Below are 27432 nucleotides of genomic sequence, written 5' to 3' on the forward strand. Positions count from 1 at the left end.
GGATTATACAGAGTTTTTCTTGCTCATTCGAATTTTTTGTGGGAAATAATGGATTTTCTCTGTCAGCTTTGGGAAATGTGCATCTCTGATCTCTCTGTATTTGCATAGCACAGGAGGAAATGCATTTCTGTTTGTATTTCTGCAGTGTTGCATTACACACAGAGTCTATTTTCTTAGGGTTTCCAGTTTAGTTTTTGTTTGCATCTTTCTATTTCTAGCCTGTGATTATTTTTCCTGTATGTGGTGAGGGTCTGCCTGTTTTTTGCATTTGTGACTGAGGTATTCTGCTAGCATGTGTTTCCTGTTTAGGGATCTGTAGCAGTCCAGCTTGTTCTGTTTTCCAATTTGCTCCTCTCAATATTGGTGTTCTAGGGCACATTGCAATATTTTCATATGCCGGGTTGTAATAGTTTGAGTTGTGGGTGTTAGTGCTGGATTGGTATGGCAGGTTTGTTACACAGATGCTGAGTGTGTTTACCCCCAAGCTTTATGTGGCTTCTCAGACAGCCTGGTAGTGGAGGGAGTTTGTGTTGTCTTTATTCAGATGATACCATATTCTTTTTCACATGGTGAGTAGTAAGAAGCATCATCCATAGGGCCTGATTTTAAAAAGTATTTACTAGAGTAAGTGGGCTTTTGAAAATTGCTACAATACATGCCATTGAATTATCCATAGGATTTACTCACATAAGGGCTTTTTACTTGAGTAAATGGCTTTTGAAAATTGCTACAATAGTAGTTACATTTATGGGCGTAACTCCATTTGAAAATTACCCAAGTCTGCTCTGCTCCCATTATTAGAGGTGTTTCTATGGACACAGAGTGTCAACTTGCAGAACTGGAGGTGTAGGATTTCTACTGGAGTTCTGTCCATTCTATACAGTTTTGGGTTCATGACAGACCCTAGACTTTGCTCCCATACAAGAGGATTGGTTGAAGGATACTATCAAATAATTGTTATAGTAGTTTTACTGAGGGGTTGTATTTGCACAGGGGTTTCTTTATTGCATACAGGGTTCTTTATTGCATACAGGGTTCTTAGAGCTTTTTCTTGAGGTGTCTTTATAACCAATTTAAAAGTCCCATATGCACTTAGTCTCGAGTCAATGTATGCTCAGTCTAGGGTACGCTCAACTTCTTGTGTACTTAGGAAGAATTTGAATTGGAGATAATTTGGCCTTTTCATAATATTTGCTTTCTCCGGGTTTATTTGTAAGGCCCATGATTTGCAGTAGGTCTCTAGCAGGTTTAAGAGACTTGTTTAAACCTACTGAGGTGGGGGACAGAATGACCAAATCATCTGTATATTGCAGGCGTTTTAGCCCTGGAGCTGAGGAGCTGTCTAGTACAGTGGGGAGATCATTGATGTAGATGTTGAAGAGGGTGGGGCTCAAGTTACATTACATCTCCGTCTCACTCCTCGCGCCTGTCTGAAGTGTCAGAGTGCATGCTGTTTATTTTTACCTTACAGTTGGATGAATGCATGGATTTAATTATATCATACATTTTTTTTCCCTCAGTTCCAGTCTGTAGTAGTTGAAAGTTGAAACCAGGGTGCCAGAAAGAGTTGAAGGCTTTTGTAAAGTTAATAAAACATGCAGATATTCTCCCTGAGGAGGTGTTCTTTACAGGCTTGTTGTTTGTTGATCAGTGTTTGTAAGGTAAAAAGGTGGTCAGTGGTTCTCTGTTTTGGGAGGAGCCCAATCTGACTTCTTTGCAGACTTTTGCTGTTAGGCATTTTACTATTCATTTGTTGAGGTCAATATAGAGCAGTTTGCTAATATTACTGTTGACCCAGATCTCTGTGTAGTTATTTGGAATATGATGCCTCCTTGTTTATAGATTGGTGTAATTAACCCCTCTGACCATGTTGCGTTTAGTATCCTATCAGGGCCACTTGCTTCTCTGGGTTTTAGTGTCTGTAGGCATTCTTTTATGCACTGGATTGTTATGGGGGGTGTCAAAGGATGTTTGATAGGGTTTGACTGCACTTTCCAGCTGGACTAATTTCACTTGGATGTGTTTTTGATCTTGTGTGAGTTATTTACATCTGATCTCTTTATATAGATGCTGGAAATGCTCAGTCCATATTTTTCCATTTTGGTTTGGAGCTCTCTTTTGGTTTTGGGTTTAAGTCCCTTCCACATTCCCAGAAAGAATTGTTACCTATGGCCTTATTTCAGATAGTTTTATTCATGTGCTCATTTTTTTTTTTTTAGGATTGTTTTTTTAATTTCTAAGATTGAAAAAAGAACAAGAAGGACTGCTATAGACCCCTAGAAACTAGCAGAATCCCTCACCAGACATACAGAACACAGACAGATCCTTACCAAAGGCAAAATAAGAGACCAACAAACAACAAAATAAAGAAATATAAAACATCAATCATAAAAATAAAACCATACTAATAAAAAAAAAATTTAAAAACTGATGAATAGAACATCCAATAATTAAAACCTCATAAAAATGTTTATAAAAATTCCCAAAATACCAATATATTTCAAAACAGCAAATATATCAAATAACCTCTAATAATGAAACTAATAAGGATTTAAAAAATCTCCCTCTCTTCATACCTGAGATGTTTCTATTTCCAGCCACTCAGATTGTTGTGGATTGGGGGACAGAGAGCTGTACAAACTTTGGGCCTCATTTTCCAAGCACTTTACCGCGTGCGATAAATTCGCAAATTAGTCATTTGGTATTCAGGGGGCGGAGCATATGTAAAGCGGGAACCTGTGTATCGTGTGCGGCGAAACAGCCGCAGTGTTAGCGCGGCTAATAACTACAACTCCAACCTCGCGTTATAGACTGCGCTACGGGCCAGAAAAGGAGTATCACCATCCACGATACCTCCAGACAGCCCGTTTCAGGGAGGGAGGGAGAGAGAGAGAGAGAGAGAGAGAGAGCGAGAGAGAGAGCGCCTTACTATAGTGCCTATGCCCTACATAGGTATTTCAATCCCTATGGGAGGGCTACCCTCTAACTCGGGGTGGGGATTAGGTATGAGCGTCGGGGGTTGGGGGCCACTTTCGCATTCCACATGAGACCTACGGACAGAACAGTGGTCTCTAGTGCAGATTTGCTGGCCGTCGGAGTGAGGACGCTCACTCCAAGCGGAGATTTGGCCAACATTCTCTCCACCTAGCATGTTGTTGCCCAGGTAGAGTGTCCATCAAGCTAGGTAGAGAAAACGTTGCCCAAACCACTTCTTGGAGTGAGCGTCCTCACTCCGACGGCCAGCAAATCTGCACTAGAGACCACTGTTCTGTCCGTAGGTCTCATGTGGAATGCGAAAGTGGCCCCCAACCCCCGACGCTCATACCTAATCCCCACCCCGTTAGTAGTTAGCCCTCCCATAGGGATTGAAATACCTATGTAGGGCATAGGCACTATAGTAAGGCGTTCTCTCTCTCTCTCACTCTCTCTCTCTCTCTCGCACTGCGCTAAAAGAAACCGGCAAATATCGTGCACTGCGATAAAAGACTGAAAGAATCATTGTGCAGTGGGAAAACATCACGTGCGGCGCTAATGTTTTCGCGAATGGCGAAAACATCGCCGCACACGGTTTCCCCACTGCACGAAAGAAGCCTCATTTGCATTGGTAACGCCCCCTAATGCGTTACCAATGCGATATTGGAAAATAAGGCCCTTTATCCTCTCACGCACACATACACAGGCTCTCCTCCACACACATGCATTGGCTCTCACCCTCCTACTTACATGCACATGCACAGGCTCTCATCCACACACCCACACAGGCAGTTGCCCACCTACCCAAACAAACATCCACTCATACCCACACACTGAGTCACACATCACACACATGCTATCACCCCCCCCACACACACACACACACACACAGGCTCTCATCCTATACACACACACACACAGCCTCTTACCCACAAGCATACACCCAGGCTATCACCCATCTATCCAGGTCATCCATATACACACAGGCAGTCTCAAACCCATAACCATACAGGCACACATACACACACTGGCTCTCACAGACACAGACTCTGACCCCCCCCCCCCCCACACACACACAGAAAAGCACACATACAGCCTCACACATACACAGATCTCATCTACCCACAAACACCCCCCCCCCCCAGGTTCTCACCCACCCACCTAGTCATCCCCACACACACAGTCACACATACACCCCCCCATCCCTTCACCAAGCCACATTCACCTACCCACTAACATCTACCCACTCAGGCTGTCACTCATCCACACACACATAAGCAGTCACACAACCATACATACACACACACAAATAGGGCCTGGGTTGCTTCTTCAGCCGCCAGTGGGATGGAGTCTATTGACAGGCACTGTAGCCTTTCCTCTCTTCAGCTGCCAAGGGATGGGTCCGCTGGCAGCCACTGCATCCTCCTCTCTTTGGCCACTAGTGGGATGAGGTCCGCTGGGGGGCATGGCATTGGATCTCTCTCTCGTGTCGATGATCAGGCTCTGCAGCAGCCTGCTGAGTCATGCAGTGGGCAGAACCAGGAGTCACATTTATTCAACTGTCATATTCTGCTGCTACAGGGCTGGTCTCGTGGTAAGAGCTGCGAGACTGGCTTTTGTTCATTAGCATAACCAGCTTTTGGGAAATAAGAGATGGATGCAGACAGCTTCTGTTGAAAAGTGCTCCTACCTCCACATCTATGTGACACCTCTTCTCTGTTGGAAGGTTTCCTGTTGGTTAAAGGGTCACTAAATGTCAGCTCCTAGTCTTCCTTATGTGATGTAGCCAATATATATCCCTCTATATGCTATACCAATGTTTGTGGCTTCACCACACTCACATCTCTGGCATTTTTGAGGAGGTCAAACCTATGTGACGACTTAAGTTCTGTATTATTGTTTCCATTACTGCAAGGACATTCAGGGGAACTAGGTCTAGAATGCAGAGCCAAATAAACTGGAACTAAACTGAGGCAGTTGTAGGGTAGATGACTACAAGATAGAAGTGAGAGGAAAGGATGGCATGCAGGCCAGTATATGAGTGTATAAGTGAGTGCAGGAGGCTGTCCTAAAAGGGGCCAGGTTCTGGGATGAAATGGTATGTAGCATATAAAAGAAGCCATACACAGGAGGTAAGAAAAGTAACACTTTTATATTTTTTTTTTTTTTAAAACTTCTTACAAGCTTTGTGAAAAAAGGGGGGGGGGGGGGGTAGCAGAACTGGTCCTGATAGTACTTGGAGGCTGGTGGTTATGATGGGCGCCTCATACTGCACCAGCTACAGAACAGCCATGAAAACCCTCTTGAGCTGCTCCAAAAAATCCACCCACTAGCCTCCTGCGGCCTGCACACATTTCATGGTCATCTTTCCCATCATCCAAACAACTGCTCCCACAGCCACAAGAGCCTGGGCCTTGGGGCTTAGAGCCACAGTTCCAGCTGCTGCAGCCAAATGGTACTGGTAACATTCAAGGGGAGGCTGCCCAGAGAGAGGTTTGCCTACCTCTGTCTCGAGGTCCCTACGAAAAAATGTGAGGCCTTACAGTGGTGGTGATGGGATGGAAAGGCTGCTGAGACAGTGGCCTGGGACCCCTAGTGGGGGACGTCTGACTGTTGTGCCTCTGCAGGGTATGGTGGTGGGGGCTGCTGGCCACCTGCAGCTGGCACAGCAGCTGCTCTAGCAGGAGGGCCCTTGTTTGGAGCTTCCTTCTCTTTTGCTGCTGCTTTTCCTCACTGGAGCTGGTGGTGTCTGTGAATAAAAAAGTGTGTGGCAAGCCATCAGCTGGTGTGCACTGGGGTTTGATGTGCTGCAACATACAAACTATAGGAGTACATTCCATTTGTGAGAGGATTGAAGGCAATAGGATGTGAACCTAGCTGTGGGACTCCCATCTCCCATAAGCTATTGCAAGGACATATATGTTTCCTCAGAAACCTTGGCTTCTGGGCAGCTGCTCTTTTCAGCATACTGCTTAGCTATTGATAATGACTCTGAGGTATCTCCAGTAGTTGGGAGGTATTTGTTGGAGTGTGCCTTGAATCTAAGAATGTAGGATTTGCCACACTGGTTCAGACCAAAAGGTCTATCAAGCTCAGTATTTTGTTTCCAGCAGTGGCCAATCCAGGTCACAAGTATATGGCAGGATCTCAAAAGTTCAATAGACTCCATGCTGCTTATCCTAGGGATAAGCAGTGGATTTCCCCAAGTCCACTTTAATAATAGCTTATGGACTTTTGCTCTAGCAACGTATCCAAACCTTTCTTAAACCCAGTTACACTAACATCTTAGCAAATTACTTTAATAGAAGTGGATCTGAAATGAGCCACTGAAGTCACCATGGCTCTCATTTCTCCCATCAATGGCCACAATGCTGCCACAAGGCAAATGGTCCTGGTTGGAAGGATGGCATAGAGGTTCCCTGGTAAGAGTATTTCGAGTAGGTTCTTGCATCATACTTAAGTCTATAGTTGGCCTGTGAATGCAGTTAAAGTAGTTCTTCATGACATGGCAGCCATGATCTAGGGATTGTGCTGTGTCCACCAAATGTGCATGCAGGATTCTTCCAGGTATTGGCCAGGTTATTGTTAAGTGGTAGGGCAACAGTGGGCCGATGATGGAAGAAAGACTATGTTGACATCTCCCAGATGGGCATTTAGGGAAATTATCTCTGGCCTACTCCTGCCTGGCATGCAGCTGCTGCAAAAAGTCCTCCTCCAGACGGTGCAGCTCCCAGGCCTCCTTCTTGAGGTCCTCAACTTATATAGAAGAGAAGAAGGAATAAAATGTTCTTAGTTAAATGTTGTAGGCTCTGTGACCTCCTCAATGGCATGCCAGTTAACCCTTGACCTACTGTTACAGTGACTCTTCACTGTCTCTTATATCAATATATGCAGTTTGGTCACCCCTCCATCCCCCTGTTTCCCTTGAAGGGTGTCCTGTTTCTTCTTATTTCCCAGCAGCAGCTCCTCGTTTGCCTCCATGAAGGAGGCCAGCCTAGCCATGTTCCTGATGGTGAAATATGGCTGTCTTGCAGGGGAACCATTTTGTAATGAGCCTACGCCAGAGAAACCAGAAGTGCATACATACACACTAAAAAATGCGTATTAAAATTTCCGAGTATGCACAAACTTTAGGAGGCAGAGATAAGCGTATTTTAAAACCTATACAGTTCTAAAATACTATATAAATTCTTTGCATAACTATGCACATATATGGGGTTGCACACAGAAATTTGAATGTTATCCTCTAAGTTTGTGCCTGAGACAACAGAGGGTAAAGTGACTTGCCCAAGATCACAAGGAGTATTAACTGAATTTGAACCCCTTGGCCTCTTGGATTCATAGCCTATTGCTCTAACCACTAGGTGATGTACTAAATTATTGATATCAAAAGCAATTTTACAAAAAAATGGACTTAAAAAACACTTGATTAAAATGGGACATAGGCTATGATAATATATTTTCATAACTATTAAACATATGTTCAACATGGATCTTTGTTAAAACTGTTTCTGTGAGATACAAATCATACTATATAGTTTGTGTCAATGAATTTTATAGAAAAATTAACTTCATTTTCTTATCAAAATTTCAGAATGGCAAAAAAAAAAAAGAAAGAAAAACAAAGCTTTCATCATTTGGAGTTCTGGACATTTGGAAGTTCTGATTCATTTTGAGAAATTATTCTGAAACTAGTTTTAGGAACAGAACACATTTACTCGTTGTCTTCCAATTCTGATATGTTCAAATCTACGCTTATCTTTTGTTTCCCAATTGTTTGTGTTCTGTGTTTGTTTCTCGCCTGGCTCCTGCTTCAGGACTGGTCGAGTAGCAGCCCATCTTCTAGTACTCAACCCTTTCTGGTGCTGGGCTCCTAGCCAGTGTTCTTGAGGCATGTTCAGAGGTCCAAGCAAACCTCCAGCGATGATGCATGCTGCGGACTTAGCCATATAGATTGCTGCAGTGTTAACATTCAGGACCTGCCTTGCAGAGGAGATAAACATTGGAGAGTCAGGGTAATACATGGGAGGCAGATGCTGGGGAAGTCAGGAATGGAGGAGGCAAAGGGTATGAATGGAAAATAAATGAGGAGGAGGATGTGTAGATGGAGGAATAGAAGGTGGTGGAGGGGGATGGGAAACAAAGAAAAGGGATTGGAAAGATAGGAGAGAGGAAAATGGAATGGAGAGGTAGGTGAGAGAGCTGAAAGATGTGAGAAAAGCTACAAAGGAGTGAGAAGAGATGCTAATGGAAGGAAAGGAAATGGAGGCTGAATAGAGGAAGATGGAGAGAATGAGGGAAAAAGGAGAAAGACAGAGCTCAGATCCCTGATGGGGACATTGGTAAAAGTAAGAAGTGACCTGAACATCGTTCCTTTATCTTTGACAAAACACATGCATCTTTTAAGAATATTCAGAACTACTATAATATCCTTTTGAAACTATATTACTGATTTTAAGAAAAGGGAGAAAAATATGTTTAGTATTTTCATATTTAAGAACTAAGCCCTAAACATTTACATCAAAATTCCCACTTTTCATGACTCAATTATTTCTCTCAAAATGTCTTTTTTCCCCCCCTCTTTACATATCTACTTGCCACCAGCCTAGCCTTTCCCCAAGAATCTGTGTTACTCTTTATTTTTCAAGTCATTAAGAGCTCAACTTTCAAATCTATCCTCAGTACAGAATTTGCATACCTATATGGACATGTAGAGAATAAAGCTAGTATTTTATAAATTGTACAGCAGCAGGAGCGGCACAGTTTATAAAATACTGTGTATTTCTTCTCTGAAAGTATGCACGTTTCAGTAAGCGTGAATATTTCCAATGCATGAAAACACATACTTTCTCTATCCATTTTATAAACATTCACATGTATATTTTAGGCAAGTAAAACAATATAATATGTAAGCAATCTCTTCACTCCCTTCTAAAGCTAAAATCTTGGAGTTCATAATGTTACAAGAGCTGAATGAATTTTTGGATACTCATTGCATTTTAGATCCTTCCCAATTGGGGTTCCGTAAAGCTCTGGGAACCGAAACACTCCTGACCTCCACACTGGACACCATTGGTTGGAGGGAGAGGGAGAGAGAAAAGAAGATGGTGATGATGTCATATGGGCAGAGGGAAAAGGAAAGTGATGGTGGTGATGCTAGAAGAGTGGAGGGATAGGAGAGGGGAAGAAAGGTGGTAATGATGCCAGAAGGGTGGAGGGGGAGGGAGGGAGATGATGCCAGGGAAAAGGAATAGAAGGTGATGATATCAGAGGGTTTGGAGGGACAAGGAAAGGTAGGTGATACCAGGGGTGGGTGGGGAAAAGGGAAGATAAGGTGATAATGATTCCAGGAGGGTGGAAGGAAGAGGAATGGGAAGAGAAGGTGATGGTGCCAGGTGGGGGAAATGAAAAGGAGAATGATAATACTTGGGGGTAGAGGGAGAGGGAAAGTGAAAGTGACGATGCCATAAGTGGGGGGAGAGGGAAGAGAAGATGATGATGGTGATGATGTGTCACGATGAAGTGAAACCTGTGCTGGGTGTGCCATGACATAAAAAAGATTGGGAATCACTGGCCTAAACCATAAAATATTGCTCCAATTGAAAGAAGCTGGCATATCTGGTTTCATTTATAACTGGTTTATCATGCTGCTCCCATCAGATTAGAATTGGTAACCATCACTCTAAATGACGCATTATTCTCACTGGCTCTGCACCATCTTCTCTGCTATTTAACATTGATTTGGCACCTATTGGGAAAATCTTTGTGGGGCTCTGTATGGGCCATCTCATTTATGCTGATGATATACAGTTTTACATCCATCTATAGCCTTCCTGGTCTGAGACAGATTAAGAACATAAGAACATAAGAAAATGCCATACTGGGTCAGACCAAGGGTCCATCAAGCCCAGCATCCTGTTTCCAACAGTGGCCAATCCAGGTCATAAGAACCTGGCAATTACCCAAAAACTAAGTCTATTCCATGTTACCATTGCTAATGGCAGTGGCTATTCTCTAAGTGAATTTAATAGCAGGCAATGGACTTCTCCTCCAAGAACTTATCCAATCCTTTTTTAAACACAGCTATACTAACTGCACTAAGCACATCCTCTGGCAACAAATTCCAGAGTTTAATTGTGCGTTGAGTAAAAAAGAACTTTCTCCGATTAGTTTTAAATGTGCCCCATGCTAACTTCATGGAGTGCCCCCTAGTCTTTCTACTATCCGAAAGAGTAAATAACCGATTCACATCTACCCGTTCTAGACCTCTCATGATTTAAAACACCTCTATCATATCCCTCCCCTCAGTCGTCTCTTCTCCAAGCTGAAAAGTCCTAACCTCTTTAGTCTTTCCTCATAGGGGAGCTATTCCATTCCCCTTATTTTGGTAGCCCTTCTCCATACCTTCTCCATCGCAGTTATATCTTTTTTGAGATGCGGCGACCAGAATTGTACACAGTATTCAAGGTGCGGTCTCACCATGGAGCGATACAGAGGCATTATGACATTTTCCGTTTTAGTCACCATTCCCTTTCTAATAATTCCCAACATTGTTTGCTTTTTTGACTGCCGCAGCACACTGTACCGACGATTTCAATGTGTTATCCACTATGACACCTAGTTCTCTTTCTTGGGTTGTAGCACCTAATATGGAACCCAACATTCTGTAATTATAGCATGGGTTATTTTTCCCTATATGCATCACCTTGCACTTATCCACATTAAATTTCATCTGCCATTTGGATGCCCAATTTTCCAGTCTCGCAAGGTCTTCCTGCAATTTATCACAATCTGCTTGTGATTTAACTACTCTGAACAATTTTGTGTCATCTGCAAATTTGATTACCTCACTCGTCGTATTTCTTTATAGATCATTTATAAATATATTGAAAAGTAAGGGTCCCAATACAGATCCCTGAGGCACTCCACTGTCCACTCCCTTCCACTGAGAAAATTGCCCATTTAATCCTACTCTCTGTTTCCTGTCTTTTAGCCAGTTTGCAATCCATGAAAGGACATCGCCACCTATCCCATGACTTTTTACTTTTCCTAGAAGCCTCTCATGAGGAACTTTGTCAAACGCCTTCTGAAAATCCAAGTATACTATATCTAGCAGATTTGTGAGGCAAAACTTGCCCTGGGTAAAGCCATGCTGACTTTGTTCCATTAAACCATGTCTTTCTATATGTTCTGTGATTTTGATGTTTAGAACACTTTCCACTATTTTTCCTGGCACTGAAGTCAGGCTAACCAGTCTGTAGTTTCCCGGATCGCCCCTGGAGCCCTTTTTAAATATTGGGGTTACATTTGCTATCCTCCAGTCTTCAGGTACAATGGATGATTTTAATGATAAGTTACACATTTTTACTAATAGGTCTGAAATTTCATTTTTTAGTTCCTTCAGAACTCTGGGGTGTATACCATCCGGTCCAGGTGATTTACTACTCTTCAGTTTGTCAATCAGGCCTACCACATCTTCTAGGTTCACCGTGATTTGATTCAGTCCATCTGAATCATTGCCCATGAAAACCTTCTCCATTACGGGTACCTCCCCAACATCCTCTTCAGTAAACACCGAAGCAAAGAAATCATTTAATCTTTCCGCGATGGCCTTATCTTCTGTAAGTGCCCCTTTAACCCCTCAATCATCTAATGGTCCAACTGACTCCCTCACAGGCTTTCTGCTTTGGATATATTTAAAAAAGTTTTTACTGTGAGTTTTTGCCTCTACAGCCAACTTCTTCTCAAATTCTCTCTTAGCCTGTCTTATCAATGTCTTACATTTAACTTGCCAATGTTTATGCTTTACCCTATTTTACCAGAAATACCAAATCATCATCTAATTGTAATGCTGACAACTTATTCAGAAATTTTATAGTATTCTTCAAATATGATGGCATTTGGATCACTAGTGGTTGCAAAAATTGATCAAGATCGCTAGGGGTTGTAAAACAGAGTCTTTTAACGATACTATTCGTCTAATTGGAGGTGTCTTTAGATATTTATGAATTTTAGGCACTGAATACATTGTAGGTGTTTTTGGATATTCATTTAACAAAAATTGCTTTTCCTTAATGGTAAGAAAATTTGCAGGTTCTATTAAAGATCATATTTGTTGTGCAATGAAACTGTGGGATCATGATCAATCTGATTATAAAAACCTTTATTGTTAATGTTCCATCATAGCATATTCATATTTGGAATGAGCCTGTAAAACTATGGCTCCCCCCTTGTCTGCAGATTTTATAACCAAATCCTTAGCACTAGTCAAAGTAGATAATGCCTCTCTCTGTATTTTAAGCAAATTCTGATAACGAGATTTCTTTTTAGATTCCATATCCTCAATATCTTTTAATACTAACTGTCTAAATGTAAGAATGTGAGGATCAATTGGCCCCGGGGGGGTTCCATGTAGATCGTGGTTCAACCATAGATGAATCTTGAAAATTCGAAGCGTTCTGATGAAAATAAAATTTTTGTTAGGAACCTCGGCTGCACTGGCCCACGACCGGGTCTCCTCACCTGCGCCGGCCCAGCTCTACTGCCGCCACTCCTGGCCACCGACTCCACCCGCAGCCTGCTCTTGCGGTGCCCCGAATGCAGACTCCAGCTGCTCATGGTCTCCTCTCTAGGCGCACGTGCGCACAGAGTCATGGGATTTAAAGGGCCAGCGTCGGGAATGTTCCCTGAGGCCCAGGCTGATGACATCAGGCTAGGCTGGTATTTAAATCCTGCCTCTCTGCTCCCAATTCATCTCAGCAACGGGTCCTGCTCTCCTGAAGAGTGTGAGTTGTCTGCTTTCCTGATCCCTGCATTCCTGACTCAGCCTTGCTTTGTTCCTGATCCCTGTCCCTTTGTTCCAGCGTTCCTGTCGCTTACCCCAGGTCCCTGCCTTGCTCCTCGTCCCTTGGATTGCTTTCTCAGTTCTGACTCCTTGCCTGGTACTTGACTCTGCTTGATCTCCGCCTGCCCTGACTCCTTGCCCGCAACTTGATGCTGCTTGAATGCCGCCGGCCTCTACACCTGGACTCCTCTGATGCTGCCTCTCATTGCCTACTGGTTCCACGCCTGGGAAGACCTGTGCCTAAGTCCTGCCGATCCCGGTACCCAAGGGTTCAACCTGCGGGGAACGAGGGCTGGTATAGGTGAAGGTCCTGTTGGGTCTTCTCTCCCAGAACTACCACTCAATGACGAGGACCTCCAGGGGCTGACCCCTGGAGGTAGCAACAACCTCATCTTGGCTCAAGGGTCCACCTTTCCAACAATTTTAAGTTGTAACTTTCTCACAAATTGCTATACTACTTTCAAAAGGTTTATGAAAATTAGTAGGAACAAATGAAAGGCCATTATCCAAAACTTGAAACTGAGCTCAGCTCAGCTCTATTGAAGACAAATTAACTACTGATGATTATTCTTGTATGATTGTCGGTGTGTGGTTTTACATTAGACGTGTTCTGGTTCAAAGCAATTTCTGGACTAGTGGATATTCAGTCACAACCATTGATTCTTCATAATTATTTCACGTCTCGGTGCAGATTTGTATTTGTTGCCTTGATATAGAATTGGAACTTTCGATTCTGGTCTTTTAGCTTAAAGGAAAGTGAACCAACAAACTCTGAAACCAGTAAATCTTAGATGTTGAGTTTGCTCTTTACAAAATATCTGGCATAACTACAAAAGTAGTACTCAAGCATTATGATGCTCTGGTTAGAGCATAGAGCTAGAAAGATTTGGTTTGATTACTGCTTCTGTCAGTCATTGGGCTGGCTGTACTGAGCATTTTCCCCAAGGAAACAAAATGGGAAAACCCTTCAGAACCTCTGACTCATTGTGAGATCATAAGCAAACCATACAATCTTCCTGTGCTCAAATGGCAAAACTACAAATGGCACATTGTAATCATGTGACTTTATCTTGTATTGCACTGAGATTACCACTATTAATCAGGCAACATTATAAGAAGAAACAAAAAAGATGAGAAATATAGATATATTTGCTTACAATCATTTATATCCAGAAAAATATAACCATATTTCTTGACATGCTTTATGTGAATGCAAAGAGGAAAATCCTTAGGACTGCATACTAGGTGAATTTTAAAAGCCTGGCACGCGCCAAAATTGGGAGATATGTGCACCAGTTGGCTGGTATATGCTGGGCAGATTTTATAAACCACCTGCTTATGTGCGTATTTCCCGCTGTGCGCACAAATAAAAAGTTAACAGAAAGGGGCAGGGCATGGGCATGGTCTGGGTGGGGCAAAGGAGTGTCAGGGCCTGGCCAAGAAATGAGCGTGTAAATACTTGTGTGTGCTGGCACGCACGGGGTCCCCAGTCTAGTAACTATACTTCTGCTATGGATGATGTGTAAGTGTTAAAACAAAAGAATTTAGGAAAGTCAGTGGAGTTTTAAGGGTTGGGGCTAACATGGGGAAGGGAGGCTATTAAACTAAAAGGTGTGGAAGATCTCTCTCTTAACTGGGTGAACTGTGAATGAACTGGGAAAATGGTGAATGGTGTTGGTGTGCATTCCTTGTAAAATGTCCCCACTTTGGGGTGGATTTTAAAAGGGTTATGCGCCGTTTTAAACCCCTCCTGTGCGCACCAAGCCGATTTTGCATAGGCTCGACGACGCGCGCAAGCCCCGGGATGCGCGTATGTCCTGGGGCTCGAAAAGGGGGTGGGAAATGGGCGGTCCGGGGTGGGTGGGGGCGTGGCCAGAGGCCTCCGAAGGCCCACTCTGCCGGCGTGCGCAACCTACGCCTGCCCGGAGGCAGGCACAACTTAAATAATAAAGGTAGAGGGGGGTGATTTAGGTAGGGCTGGGGAGCGGGTTAGATAGGGGAAGGGAGGGGAAGGAGGGGGGGGAGAAAGAAAAGTACCCTCCGAGGCCGCTCTGATTTCAGAACGGCCTCAGAGGTAACGGGGAAAGCCATCGGGGCTCCCGTAGGGCTCGGCGCGCGCAAAGTGCACAAGTGTGCATCCCCTTGTGCATGCCGACCCCGGATTTTATAACATGTTCGCGGCATAGATTCGAAAATCTGGCCCTTTGCGCGCACTTGAATGCGTCCATTTAAAATGGAGCGCACATATATGCGCTTTCAGGCTATTTTATAACATGCACACATAAAATGGACATGTCTCTGGGAGTGGGCCAACAAACACACGCAGATGTGCACCTTCGTGCCTATTTAAAAGTTACCGTCCCTGTATTATTTAAATTAGGGATCATTCTTAGGGCTGAGGAAGGCAATAACGTAAAAGTTCTGGCACAAGCTAGGCGTAGAGAAAGTGGGACTGCCAGCGAAACTCAGTAGTGACCTGAGAAGGTTAGCCTCAAAAAACAAAACACATTTCCTTGGGGATCTAAGCCCAGATTTGAACTATCCGGCCCCTCTGTAAAAGATAAGGAATTCTAGGCAAATGTATACACTACAGCAATTCAATCAAGTCATAGCTCATATGTAATAATTAGTAGACGGCATGGGCAATGCACTGAAAAATGTTCTCAGGGATAAAAATGCACAAATCTGACATTCAAGATAAAATGTTATCTTTCTAGACTCCCTGGTCTGGGCAACAGTATAACTAGCTCATTAGGTACTCACAGAAACCAAGAAAAAAGATAAACAAAAATAAAAAACAAAAACAAATTCCTTGATGTGGAAGGGAAACTAAAAATACCATTTAGAACAGTAAGCATAAGAGAAACAAAAGAGCCAAAAAGATGTGCCAGAGAGGACAATTTAATAAAAAAATTTAATAATCTAAATAAGCTAACATGGAGACAATTTGGCCTATCCAAACTTCTTTTGTGTGTTACTAGTAAACAAATAAGCTTAATTTACATTCATTGACATAAAATCAATGAGATCCATATTCAGAAGCATTTAGCATTTCATTAATATTATCCATTAACAAGCACATTAATGGCTGATTTTAATATAGTTCATACATTGGCCGCTTAATATCCACAGATTTTGAAAGCCGTCTATTGTTTCACCTTCATAGAGTAGTAACGTTCATTTTGAATGAAGGGCTCCAGCTGAGCTTGGTCATTGGGCAATTAAAAACATTTTTTTTTTAAAATATATCCCTAGATGAACTGGTACCTGAACCAGTAGGGCAGTTGCCAAGACCAGGCTACGCCACCAACTCCGCCAACCGCTGCAACAACCAAGCAAGGCAGCAACCAAGACCAGGTGACACCACCAACTCCGCCACCTGCCATCTCCCTGCCCTGTCCCCAAGCAAGGGGGCGCCTGCCCTGTGTCACCCAAGGTGCCAGTCGACTGCTGACCTGGACCATGATGCCCGTCTGTACCACTTCTGAAATGCCCCTACCGGCCCGGGTAACTGCCACAGGCATGAGGTAGGGCAGAGAGTACCCTTGCCTCATGCCCCCCCCCCCCCCCACCAACATGACTGCAGCTGACATCATTCCCCAATAACCATCCCTCAAGGGGCACCTGCAGGGCGTTGTTGAATATCTCATAGCTGATGTTCGAAAGATAGACTCGGCCCAACCTAAATAAACCTTGACATTGGACAATCACCCATTTATGCATTATCTGGCGATAACCCAGCTTGCAGATCCATACGCCGTTGTGCCGATAACATTTTTATGTCCCCATCTCCCTGGTCTTGAATCATTCTACTTTGGACGAGGAATAATATCCAATCACAAGTTGTTCTTGATCCTCATAGTTCGCTGCTTGTTTGGCAATTCACCAGGTCATATTCCCCCACATGTGTAATGATGGCATCTGGAGCTGCCATCGCATCCCTCGAGCACCGAAGGGGAAACAAATGGTCCGTATGCATACGTATCTTGATAGGGAGCATTAGGGATGTACATGCCACGTCACGCAAAAGTATGCCACAGGAACCCGTGTCATTCTTGCTGGATGCAACCAATTTGCTTGTGCATAATGCTCCAAAAAAGACCAGCGAGGCAAAAGAAGTTTGTTTGAAGTGAAAGTTTGGTTGAATGCCAAGAGGACCCGAAGGGTTACTAGCAAGTCGTTTGTAATTGAAGCCATGTATGCATAGTGGCCCCAACTTTCTCGACCAATCCACCAATCTCCCCCAACAGGAAGGTCTTCTCCCTGCCCGCATCTTTCCAAAAGGAAAGCCAGACCTGCGAATTGTCCAGCCACAGCGCCTCTGTATGGCCCTGTTTACTTGGCCAAAGAGATGTACCCACCATCAGGTCATTCAGCACTGTAACTGATATCCGAGCCGGCAAGGCGGTTCCAAGATACCAAGGCAGACCACTACCTCCGCTCCTGCTGCAACACAAAGTGAGGGCAGCATCAAGATCCCAGGCCCACAAGCTTGTCTCCTGCAGTAGGCTGATCATATGTAACCAGCGTAGACTGGCCCGTAGCACCTCTTTCGGCAGATTCTGCTAAATGTGAACACTTAGCTTATTGCCAGTTGATTGTCGCACCAGAATATGATTTGCTTATTCTTTCACACCAGAATATAATTTGCTCGTTCTGCAGCTTTGTTTTTGGAAGGACTAGAGCAACTGATGTGGGAAATAACTTGAGGAGTATGGCATTCCGAGTAGTTCTACCTCCCCCCAAGTATCCGTCTCAGGTGCGGCGAACATGTCAATAGGCAATACCGCCCAAAAACACATCCTCCGAAGGCATCAGAGGGTATATAAATCCCTGCTGGAAAGGGGAAGCTCCTGCCACCAAGATTTATTTATTTATTTATTTTCACTTTTCACCTCCTGCCCTTTTTATCTAAATGGGATTCAAACTCACAGCTTTTGGCACTTACAGCACAACTGCCTCACTGCTTGAGCTACCAGCACACATGATAGGGACACTGGCAGCAGAGGGATTCACACCCACGACCCTGAAGAAACTGGAGCCTTACTCCAGCGCCTTAGGCCATTTGGCCATGCTATCTTTTTCACGAACGCAACACTCTTTGCTTGAAACAATATCTTCTGATAATAATCCTCAATTTACCATTGTGGAGTCTCACATCCCATTCTCCTGTTCGAGACTTTCCCTTCATGCAAAAGGTCCATTTGTTGCGCATCATTAACATCCTCTACTTTGAGTGAGTCCACTAACTGTCCCTGCAAGCCACAGACCAATTACGAATCCAATGTTAAATGGGGGTCCCAACATGAAATGCCACCACTGAAAAGGATCCTCAACATACCCTCTTACCTTGGACAGGCCTCCCCCCATCTCCCTGCAGCACAACGAGCCCCAGGGGGTCTCCAGTGGAAAGGAACAAGCGTCCGGTGTTTGCCAGCGAGGGGGTAATTTACCTTTGCAATCCAAAGTGGGAATTAAACCCTGGCTTCCCTGATTCAGGGCCCACTGTTCAGACCACAGGGATATTGCCCAATTCTGTGAAAGGTGGGAACTATAGTCAGGCACTGCTCAAAGCCCGGTGCTCTGGCCTCCACAGGCCACTGCATGCCTCCGCCAACCCAGATCGTGGGGAAGGCGACTGGTCACAGATCTCTGTTGCCTGGAAGCCATGCTGGGTGATACCTGGGCCGGATTTGGCTCAGCAAACCGGAGTCAGTTCACCTGGAGCTGAATAGCCCCCCACCAGTCCGTCCAGGCGAGACGGCAACTGAGCTTAAGATTGGCTCCTACACAGCCTAAGAAGCCTCACATGGCGGGAGTAATGTCCCGCCATTAACGGCTGCATCAGGGGCATCCCAGCTTCGAAACAGCACCATCCTCAAACACCCCTGCAAGAGACCCAGAGAGCAATCAGCGAAAGGGGGGAACCCCCGCCTCCCTCTAGCCCTGCTCAAACTCCAGTTCAGGAGGTATGGGGTCCCGCAGCAACTCTAAACCGAAGGCCGCCAAATTCCCCCCCCCCCCCCCCAATCGTGTAAGGATCTAGGGTCGCGGGAAGTGGCTTATTCCCTCTTTCCTCTCAGACTCAAACAGCCAAAAAAGCCATGGGAGACCGCAGCTGCCAGCGGGACTGCATGAGCCCAGAGGTGTGGATTCTCTCCTGACCTTCAGTTGGCGGTGAGGCCCTCCCTCCTTCCCCATACCATCAGTGCTGCAAATATGAGTCACTACAACAAATCCAAACTAAACTCTTCCTGAGTGAGGAGGGGGAGACCTGCCTCTACTGAGCTCTCCGACTCAAGAGAGATCATGGATATGCGCAACCATCTATAGCCACCCCTAGTAGGGATGTAGCACCTCGAGGAGCGACCTAAAAATGGTGCTCATCCCAGTGGTGGTAGGGGGGCCAGCCGGCTGCCCTGGCTTGGCTTGGGACCCAAGTAGAATGAGCCGGTGATGAGCCCGGTGTCAGCCACGGACTCAATTGCATGCGCATGGAAGGCCCTAAACTCGGAGAGGTGAACCATGAAGGCGCGCACCTCCACCGCAACGGCGAGTGTCATTCCGAGGACCTGATCGTTGCTGTCTCCGGTGAGAGTCCCAGGTCCTTCAAAGCCCCCCCGGTCTCCCAAACAACACCAAACTGACCCGGGGATGTGAGCTGTTCACACTGAGGATGGTGGAGGGAAGATCAGCCGTATGGAAGAGAGGTGGAAAAGAAGAGAAGGAGCAGGAGAGACCACAAGCGACGCTCTTCTGGGGGGAGGCAGACGGCTCTACGGCTGGACCTTGGGCCCCAAGGAGAATGTCCACCAACTAGCCCAGAGAACGGAGCCTACCGCAGCCTCCCCCTCACCCGCATGCCACAGGTCCGCCCACTCAGTGGGAGAGCCTCAAAGGCACGCCTCCACCACAACGGAGAGCACACTCTGCGGGCCTGATCTGCACCATCTTCAGCAAGCGCCATGGTCTCCTCAATGCCTACCCATTCCCTGTCGGAATAACACCGAACCTGCTCCAGGGGGGAGGGGTGTGTGTGTGTCATCCACACCATGGATGGCCAGAGGAGGGTTGGCAGCATGATAGGATGGAGGGAGATGATGAGGAGCGGGCAAAGCAGACGCTGACTTCCCTGCCCCTGTCTGCCAGCGGCAGCATCAAGCTGCTGTTGCCCAATCCCTCCGGCACTGTGTCAAACCAAGCTGTACCTCTCTGGCGCAATGCGGCTGGATGTCTTTCCTTGCTGGGGCCCTCCTCTGAAAGATAGACAAGTGAGCTGTGCCTGTTGGGGAAAAATGCTCCTCACAGCGAGGGACGGATGACCCCTTCAGCTTGGCCTCAGGCCCCGAGCAGAACGGGCTGCTGCTGGGCCAAGCACATAGTGCCTTCCACAGCCTCTGCAGAAACTGCCTGTCGGAGGCCCTCAGCTCGGGGAGGTAGAACACCATGAGCACCTCCACCGGCGAGCAGCACCATGGGATCCGGACGATGCCACATCTGGCGAGCACCCCAAGCCCCCCCCCCCAAATGCCCACCTGACTTGCGGACCAACGCTGTCCTACCCCGTGTAGAACGCGATATTCACAAAGCTATCCAGGAAAGAATGAGGCTGAATGTGCCTCGGTCACGACCCTTTTAACAGGGGGCCACGTCATCAGTTCATAACTGCTCCTGGATGTGCCTCAGCTGCGGGCCTTTAAAGGGAGTTGTGACATCATCTTCTCACAATTGCTCCTCCTACCCCTCCCCCCCCCCCCCCCCCAAGACATGCCACCGTCGAACTGGGTGACAGAAGGGAGGGAAGCCACGCCATGGGTAGGACTTGGCCAGGCCACCACACGTGGTGCCCGGATATTTGTGGGCTCCGCGCACGGGGTGGGGGCCCACTCATCAAGCTGTGTATATAAACTACCCTTTCTTGCAGTTGATGGAGGATAAGAGAACATTCTAAAAGTACTGTATGCACTTTGGCACCAATGGTGACAAGTGGCCAAACATTCAGAATAATTAATAATGCAAAATCTTGAAATAGGCAGAATTGTTTTTTATTCTAATTATTTGAAGAGTAGGTTTCATACAATTAACAAATTTTTTGTGTTACAATGATATGTGTTATTATAAGGCAGAAGGAACACTTTTGATAATGATGGCAATGACTTTGAAAGAAATGTAATTGCGATAATCATGTCTATATAGTGAAGCTGGTATAAAAACATTTAAAGAATAGCAAATTAATCACTATGTCTACACAATTATCAAAGCAAAGGTGTGGGACCATGGCAAAAATCTTACCAAAACAATGTACTGACATAGAAACTTCACAGCACCACTTTTATACTAGCCAAACTTTATTGTGAACCAATTTTACTACAATCTTGACTGACAGTAAAATCTGAATTGAACATTTATGGTGGTTGTGGCTGCTTTTCTCTCTATATTAATACATTAGCAGTCACTATGTGGTTCTAAAAAATTCGCAGGTTAGAAAAAATTTACAAGCAGGCTGTAAATCTTCACAGAAAAGAGCTCAGTTTCCTCCAAGCTGGGCTAACATCTTTTGTTACGGCAGGAGAAAGAAATTCTGTGGGTTTAATATATTATTTATAACTTGCAGAATTGAGGCCCAAATGCATCATCCTAACTACCACCAGCCATCTAAAACTAGTCACTTTTTCTTTTACTTTCTTTCATTGTATAGAAGCAAATATTATAAAATTAGAAGACATGGGATAGGAAATACGTGAAGTCATTCAAATAAAAATATATTTTAGAAACTCTGTGTTGCTGCTGCTAGTGCTAAAAATAAATGGGGAAGACCTTTTAATAAATATAACTCTCCGACAGTACAATGTTGCTTTCTGCTATAAACCACAAATAACGTCAATGAGGCAAATTTTAATGTCTTTATTATTGAAAGAATATAATGTAGAAAAAAATGCCGAAATTGTGCAGTACTGATTTGCAATAAATCTGATTTTCTTATAGGCACAAATACCAATCCCCAAATATATGGCAGTTGAGAACTTTTATCCCTTTCTTTAAATTTTACGTTTTTTCCAGTCTGGCTCATTGTCTTGCTCATCTTCATCTGATTCTACCTCTGCAAAAACTGCATGTGGTTGAGTCCTAAAAAATATTTAAAAAAGCAAAGGAAAATGAGTAACATAGATTTAACATGGCCTTCCTCTTAAAAGGAAAGGTAAATGATCAACTGTTCCACTAGGATCATGAATTAGAAGACTTTGAATGCACTAATGGTAAGTAAGAGAAGACTGCAGCCAAAAGGCAGATACAAAACAAAACATCAGTTCAGCAAATAGCCCAAAATGTACAATTTCAAGAAACAAAATTCACCAGGAGAGCATCTATTATAAAGATTTTAATCTAGGACTTGGAGAAATTACATTACACACTTTCCTACCTTGTGAAATTTGTTTTTTTTAACAAGTCTTCGAGAATCTTTACTCTTACGGTTGCCAGAAAAAAGGTCAGCATTATTTCCCTCTTGAGTCCAGGCAAAAAAAAAAAAAAAGCTAAATCTCCAGAGAGATCATTCAACACTACTGTAGCAGAGCAAGAGTAGCAGTGCTCAAATAAGAACCTACTGTACCCTATAAATATGCTCCACAACTGAATCTATTAGCTACACCTGCATTCAGTTTTAGGGAGTAATTCAAATATGCTCTTTAAAAATACCTGTAACAGGTGTTCTCACAGGGTCCTCACATATGGGTGACATCATCAGGATGGAGCCCAATCACGGAACACTTTTGTCAAAGTTTTTAGAACTTTGACTGGCACCTACTGGGCATGCCCAGCAATGCTCTAACCCCGCATCCAGCAAGGGTCCCCCTTCAGTCTCGTCTTATAGTAAAAAGTCCGTGCGAAAAATAAAATAAGACACGTAAACGAACCCAACTCCGCAGGGTGGTGGGCGGGTTTCATGAGGACTAACATCCTGCTGTCCTGTGAGAACACATGTTATAGGTAAGCAACTCTGCTTTCTCACAGGACAAGCAGGATGGTAGTCATCACATATGGGTGAGTACCGAGCTGAGGATGCTCGAGCAAAGCACCAAATGCACCCAAAGATGTGCAACAGGCACAATAGGGGTGGAAATTTGGTTAGGAGGGCATCCTGAACGAGTAGGTGGAAGGATGTTGGGAAGTTAAACTGAAAACAAGTTGCGTAGAATGGACTGGCCAAAGATGGAATCCTGTGTGCCAGCCTTATCTAAACAATAATGGGCTGTGAAAGGTATGGAGAGAACTCCAGGTAGCAGCCTTACAAATATCAGCAAGCGGCACCGAACGGAGGTGCGCTACTGATGTCACCATGGCCCTGACCGAGTGTGCTTTTACACGGTCTTGTAGCGGAATGCCTGCTTGCTGGTAGCAAAAAGAAATGCATTCCGACAGCCAGGAGGATAGGGTCTGCTTTCCCACAGGATTTCCCAATTTGATGGTATCAAAAGAAACAAACAATTGTGTGGATTTCCTGTGGACCGACATGCGGTCCAGATAGAAAGCTAGAGCACGTTTGCAGTCCAAAGAATGCAGCACCTGTTCTCCTGGGTTCGAATGGGGCCTGGGAAAAAAGGTAAGTAGTATAACAGATTGGTTAATATGAAATTCCGACACTACCTTTGGCAAATCTTTTGGGTGAGTGCGGAGCACTACCCTGTCATGCAGAATTTTAGTGTAAGGCGGGTAGGTAACTAATGCCTGTAATTTACTAACTCTGCGAGCGGACGTGATCGCAAGAAGAAAAGCTACCTTCCAGGTGAGATAGCGGAGATCACAGGAATGGAGAGGCTCAAACTGAGGTTTCATGAGCCATCTCAAAACCACATTAAGGTCCCAAGCAGGGGCAGGAGGGTGCAGTGGAGGTTTTAAATGGAGCAAGCTTCTCATGAAACGTGATACTAAGGGTTGTGTTGAAATGCAAACATCTCCTATACCCTTATGGTACGCAGACACTGCACTAACATGCACTCTGATAGAGGAAGTTTTTAGGCCTAACTCTGACAGGTGCCAGAAATAGACTAGGAACCTCGCAGTGGAACAAGTGAAGGGGTCTATGGACATGGAAGTGCACCAGACCATAAACTTATCCCATTTACAGCAATAAGACCTTCTCGTTGAAGGCTTTCATGAAGCCACCAGGACTCGGGATACTGATTCTGAACAGTTAAGATGTTGGAGTATTAACCTTTCAACATCCAGGCCGTCAGAGATAGAACAAAGGGTAGCGGCGTCACCCCAACCTCCAGGCTCTGAGTTATTAGAAGGGGATCATTCTCCAGAGGAATGTGCCGGCGTACTGATAGGTCCTGGAGGATTGGAAACCACACCTGGCCCGGCCAGTGGGGAGCTATCAGGATCATCAATCCCTTGTCCTTCCGGAGCTTCACACGAGTCTTGGAAATGAGAGAAAGTGGAGGGTACGCATAAAGGAGACCGCTGGCCCAGGAGAGGGCGAAGGCATCGCTTGGTTGCGAGTGGTGACTGCGAATGAGAGAGCAGAAGTTGTCTATTTTGTGGTTGTGGACCGACAAAAAGAGGTCTATGCGAGGGTAACCCTAGCATTGGAATATCGTGTCCGCTATCATGGGGTTGAGAGACCACTCGTGCGGATGGAAAGTGCACTCAGCCTGTCCGCCAAAAGATTGTCCACTCCCAGCAAGTAGGTTGCTTTGAGGTACATCGAGCAGGAAAGGGCCCATGCCCATATCTGTGCAGCTTCCTGACACAGGAGTTAGGAGCCCGTTCCCTCTTCTTTGTTGATGTACCACATCACAACCTGATTGTCGGTTTGAATCAAGATGGCTTTGCTTGATAGACAATCCTGAAAGGCCTTGAGGGCATATCAGATCGCCTGTGGCTCCAGGAAATTTATTTGGTGTTTGGCTTCCTCTGGAGACCAGGTTCCCTGAGTCTGCAGGTCGCCTACATGTGCACCCCACCTGTGGTTGGATGCATCTGTTGTTAAGGTAATTTGAGGTTCTGGAGCCTGAAATGGAAGGCCTTGAATGAGATTGGAGTGGTGCATCCACCAGGCTAGTGACAGACGGAGCTGTTTGGTAACTTGGATAATGCTGGACACTGGCTGACAAGCTTGAATCCACTGGTATTTAAGGTCCACTGCATCACTCTAATGGCTAGGCGAGCCATCGGAGTGACATGCACCGAGGACGCCATGTGACCCAGCAGTATGAGGAAGTGACGAACAGTTGAAGATACTCCAGTCTGTAGGTGATGCGCCAGAGATGCTATGGTGAAAGCGCGATCCTGGGGGAGGAAGGCTTTCACCTGTATAGTGTTTAGGTCGGCCCTTATAAAGGATAGGGAGGCTAGAGCGCCCTGCTGAGTCGAAGCCCTTATCAACCAATCGTCGAGATAAGGGTAGAAGTGGACACTCTGATTCCTGAGAAAGGCTGCGACCACTACCAGGCTCTTGGTGAATAACTCGTGGAGCGGACGCTAGGCTGACTGGTAGTACATGGTTCTGGAAGTGACGAGGGCCGACCAGGAAACGCAGGTACTTGCGATGAGATGGAGTAATTGAGATGTGTGTATAAGCGTCTTGGAGATCTAGAGAGCATAGCCAATCTCCTCTTTGTAGAAGAGGATGTTGAGAGCCCAAGGTTACCATTTTGAATTTTTCTCTCTACAAAAATTTGTTTAGGGCATGGAGGTCCAGTATCGGGCGTACACCACCTGACTTTTTTGGTATTAGAAAATACCGGGAATAAAACCCTTGCCCCTGCTGGGAGAGGGGCACTGGTTCTATTGCTCGGAATTTGAGGAGGGATGAGACCTCCTGTTCGAGCAAGGGAGAGTGGTCGGACATCCCCCACTTCAGCTAAGGTGGAGAGTCCGCTGGAAGAGTGACCACTGCACATACCCCACTGGTCTGTGGTGACTGTATACCAAATGCTGTTGAAGTGGCAGAGCCGACAGCTGACCGGTATGGATGGAAGAGGAGGTTGGCTTACACTCTCTAGGAAGGAGTCAAAACCCTGATGCTGGTCCAGGTTGAGAAGCTGGCTGAGACTTTTGAGGCCAAGTCTGCCTGGATTGACCTTTTTGGTAAGGTCTAGAAGGGCATCCTCTAGAAGCCGGAGGATAAAATTTCCTTGGCTTGTAGGCCGGCCGCTTAGAGTCACGCCTGAAAGTTCTCTTAGGGGGCGGGAGGAAACTCAGACGGCACAGAAGAAAGCTGGCGAAGCATTTCATGGAGGTCCTTCAACTGCACCATGGTCTCTTGGATCTTTTCCCCAAAGAGATTATCACCCACACAGGGTAGATCTGCTAACCTGTCTTGAACCTCTGGTCTTAAGTCCAAGGATTTGAGCCAGGCCCATCTTCTTGCACTAATCCCCGCTGCAGACACTCTAGAGGCAGTGTCAAATATATTATAGGCAGCGCGGACCTTGTGCTTTCCAGCATCTAGACCTTTTTGAGCCAGAGTATGAAGTTGAGCCTGGAGTTGCTTTGGTAAAGAATCAGAGAAATCCTGGATCCTCTTAAAAAGGTCTCTGTTATACTGGGTCATGTATAACTGGTAAGAGGCAATGCGAGATATGAGCATTGAGCCATGGAAGATACGTCTGCCAAAAGCATCCAGGGATTTTTGTTCCTTTCCTGGAGGTACGGAGGAATGAGGTTTTGAATGTTGTGCCTTCTTCTGGGCTGGTTCAACAACAGAGTGATGATCCAACTGTGACTTTTGGAACCCAGGAGCTGACTGCACAAGATAGGTGGCATCTGTCTTAAGGTTGACAGGTGGAACTGAACATGGGTGTTCCAAGTTTCTCTTCAGGAGATCAAGCAAGATTTCAAGAATAGGTATAGACATGATTTCCTTAGGAGCATCTAGAAATTGGAGTACTTCCAGCATCTTGTGCCTAGAGTCCTGTCTGAAGTTGAAAGGGAATGGTTTCAGACATTTCCTTGATGAAATTAATAAAAGACAGATCTTCTGGTGGAGATCATCGTCTTTCATCTGGGGGAGAGGGCTCTGATGGTAGATCATCTGTATCTTGGGACGAATCATCGGTCCAAGGATCATAGGGCTGATCTCCAGCACCTAGTGGGTCTTCAACGGGAAGAAATGGTGCTAATCCTGAAGGACCAGGCCTAGGCATCGGAGGTGGCACCAACAGCATCGATGGAGGCACCAACGGCTGCGAAAGAGGCATCGACGGCATCAATGGAGGCACCAAGGGGACTGGTGACATCGATGGACGAGTCGGTGGTAAAATCCCAGACGGTGGAATGGGTATCGGTGTTTCCTCATCATCTGATGATAATGGAATCAGTGTGGAAGGCAGCAGAGCTACCGGTGCTCTCGGTTCCATCGGTGGAACCGCATCCAGTCTACCCAGTAGTGGTGCGAGAGCTACGGGAATCGGATCGGTGACCGGCTCGGGGGCCGGTACCTGCGTCGATGGAGGTTGGAAGCCCTGAAGTGCTTTACCGATGGCCTCTTGGATTATCCGATCCAATTCCTCATGGAAGCCTGGGGCGTGGAAGCCCGGCACCGGAGTAGGAGGCAGCACTGGCGTAGCCGGAGGGTCCACAGGTGAAGGTGGGATCTCGGATCTCGGCAC

General features: G+C 45.5%; 1 protein-coding gene across 5 annotated transcripts in view; it reads right to left on the reverse strand.

The window, feature by feature from the left end:
* Nucleotides 1–21706: 21706 nt before the first annotated feature.
* WDR70 (WD repeat domain 70) overlaps nucleotides 21707–27432 on the reverse strand; it is a 587030-nt gene continuing 581304 nt past the window's right edge. For all 5 annotated transcript variants that reach the window (XM_029578603.1, XM_029578594.1, XM_029578568.1 and 2 more), the window contains exon 18: nucleotides 21707–21943. In XM_029578603.1, coding sequence (XP_029434463.1) covers nucleotides 21856–21943 — 88 coding nt within the window. In that variant the 3' untranslated portion in view covers nucleotides 21707–21855. The remainder of the gene's footprint in view (nucleotides 21944–27432) is intronic.

This window comes from Rhinatrema bivittatum, chromosome 1 (genome assembly GCF_901001135.1).
Source record: "Rhinatrema bivittatum chromosome 1, aRhiBiv1.1, whole genome shotgun sequence".
In the NCBI taxonomy this organism is placed as follows: Eukaryota; Metazoa; Chordata; class Amphibia; order Gymnophiona; family Rhinatrematidae; genus Rhinatrema; species Rhinatrema bivittatum.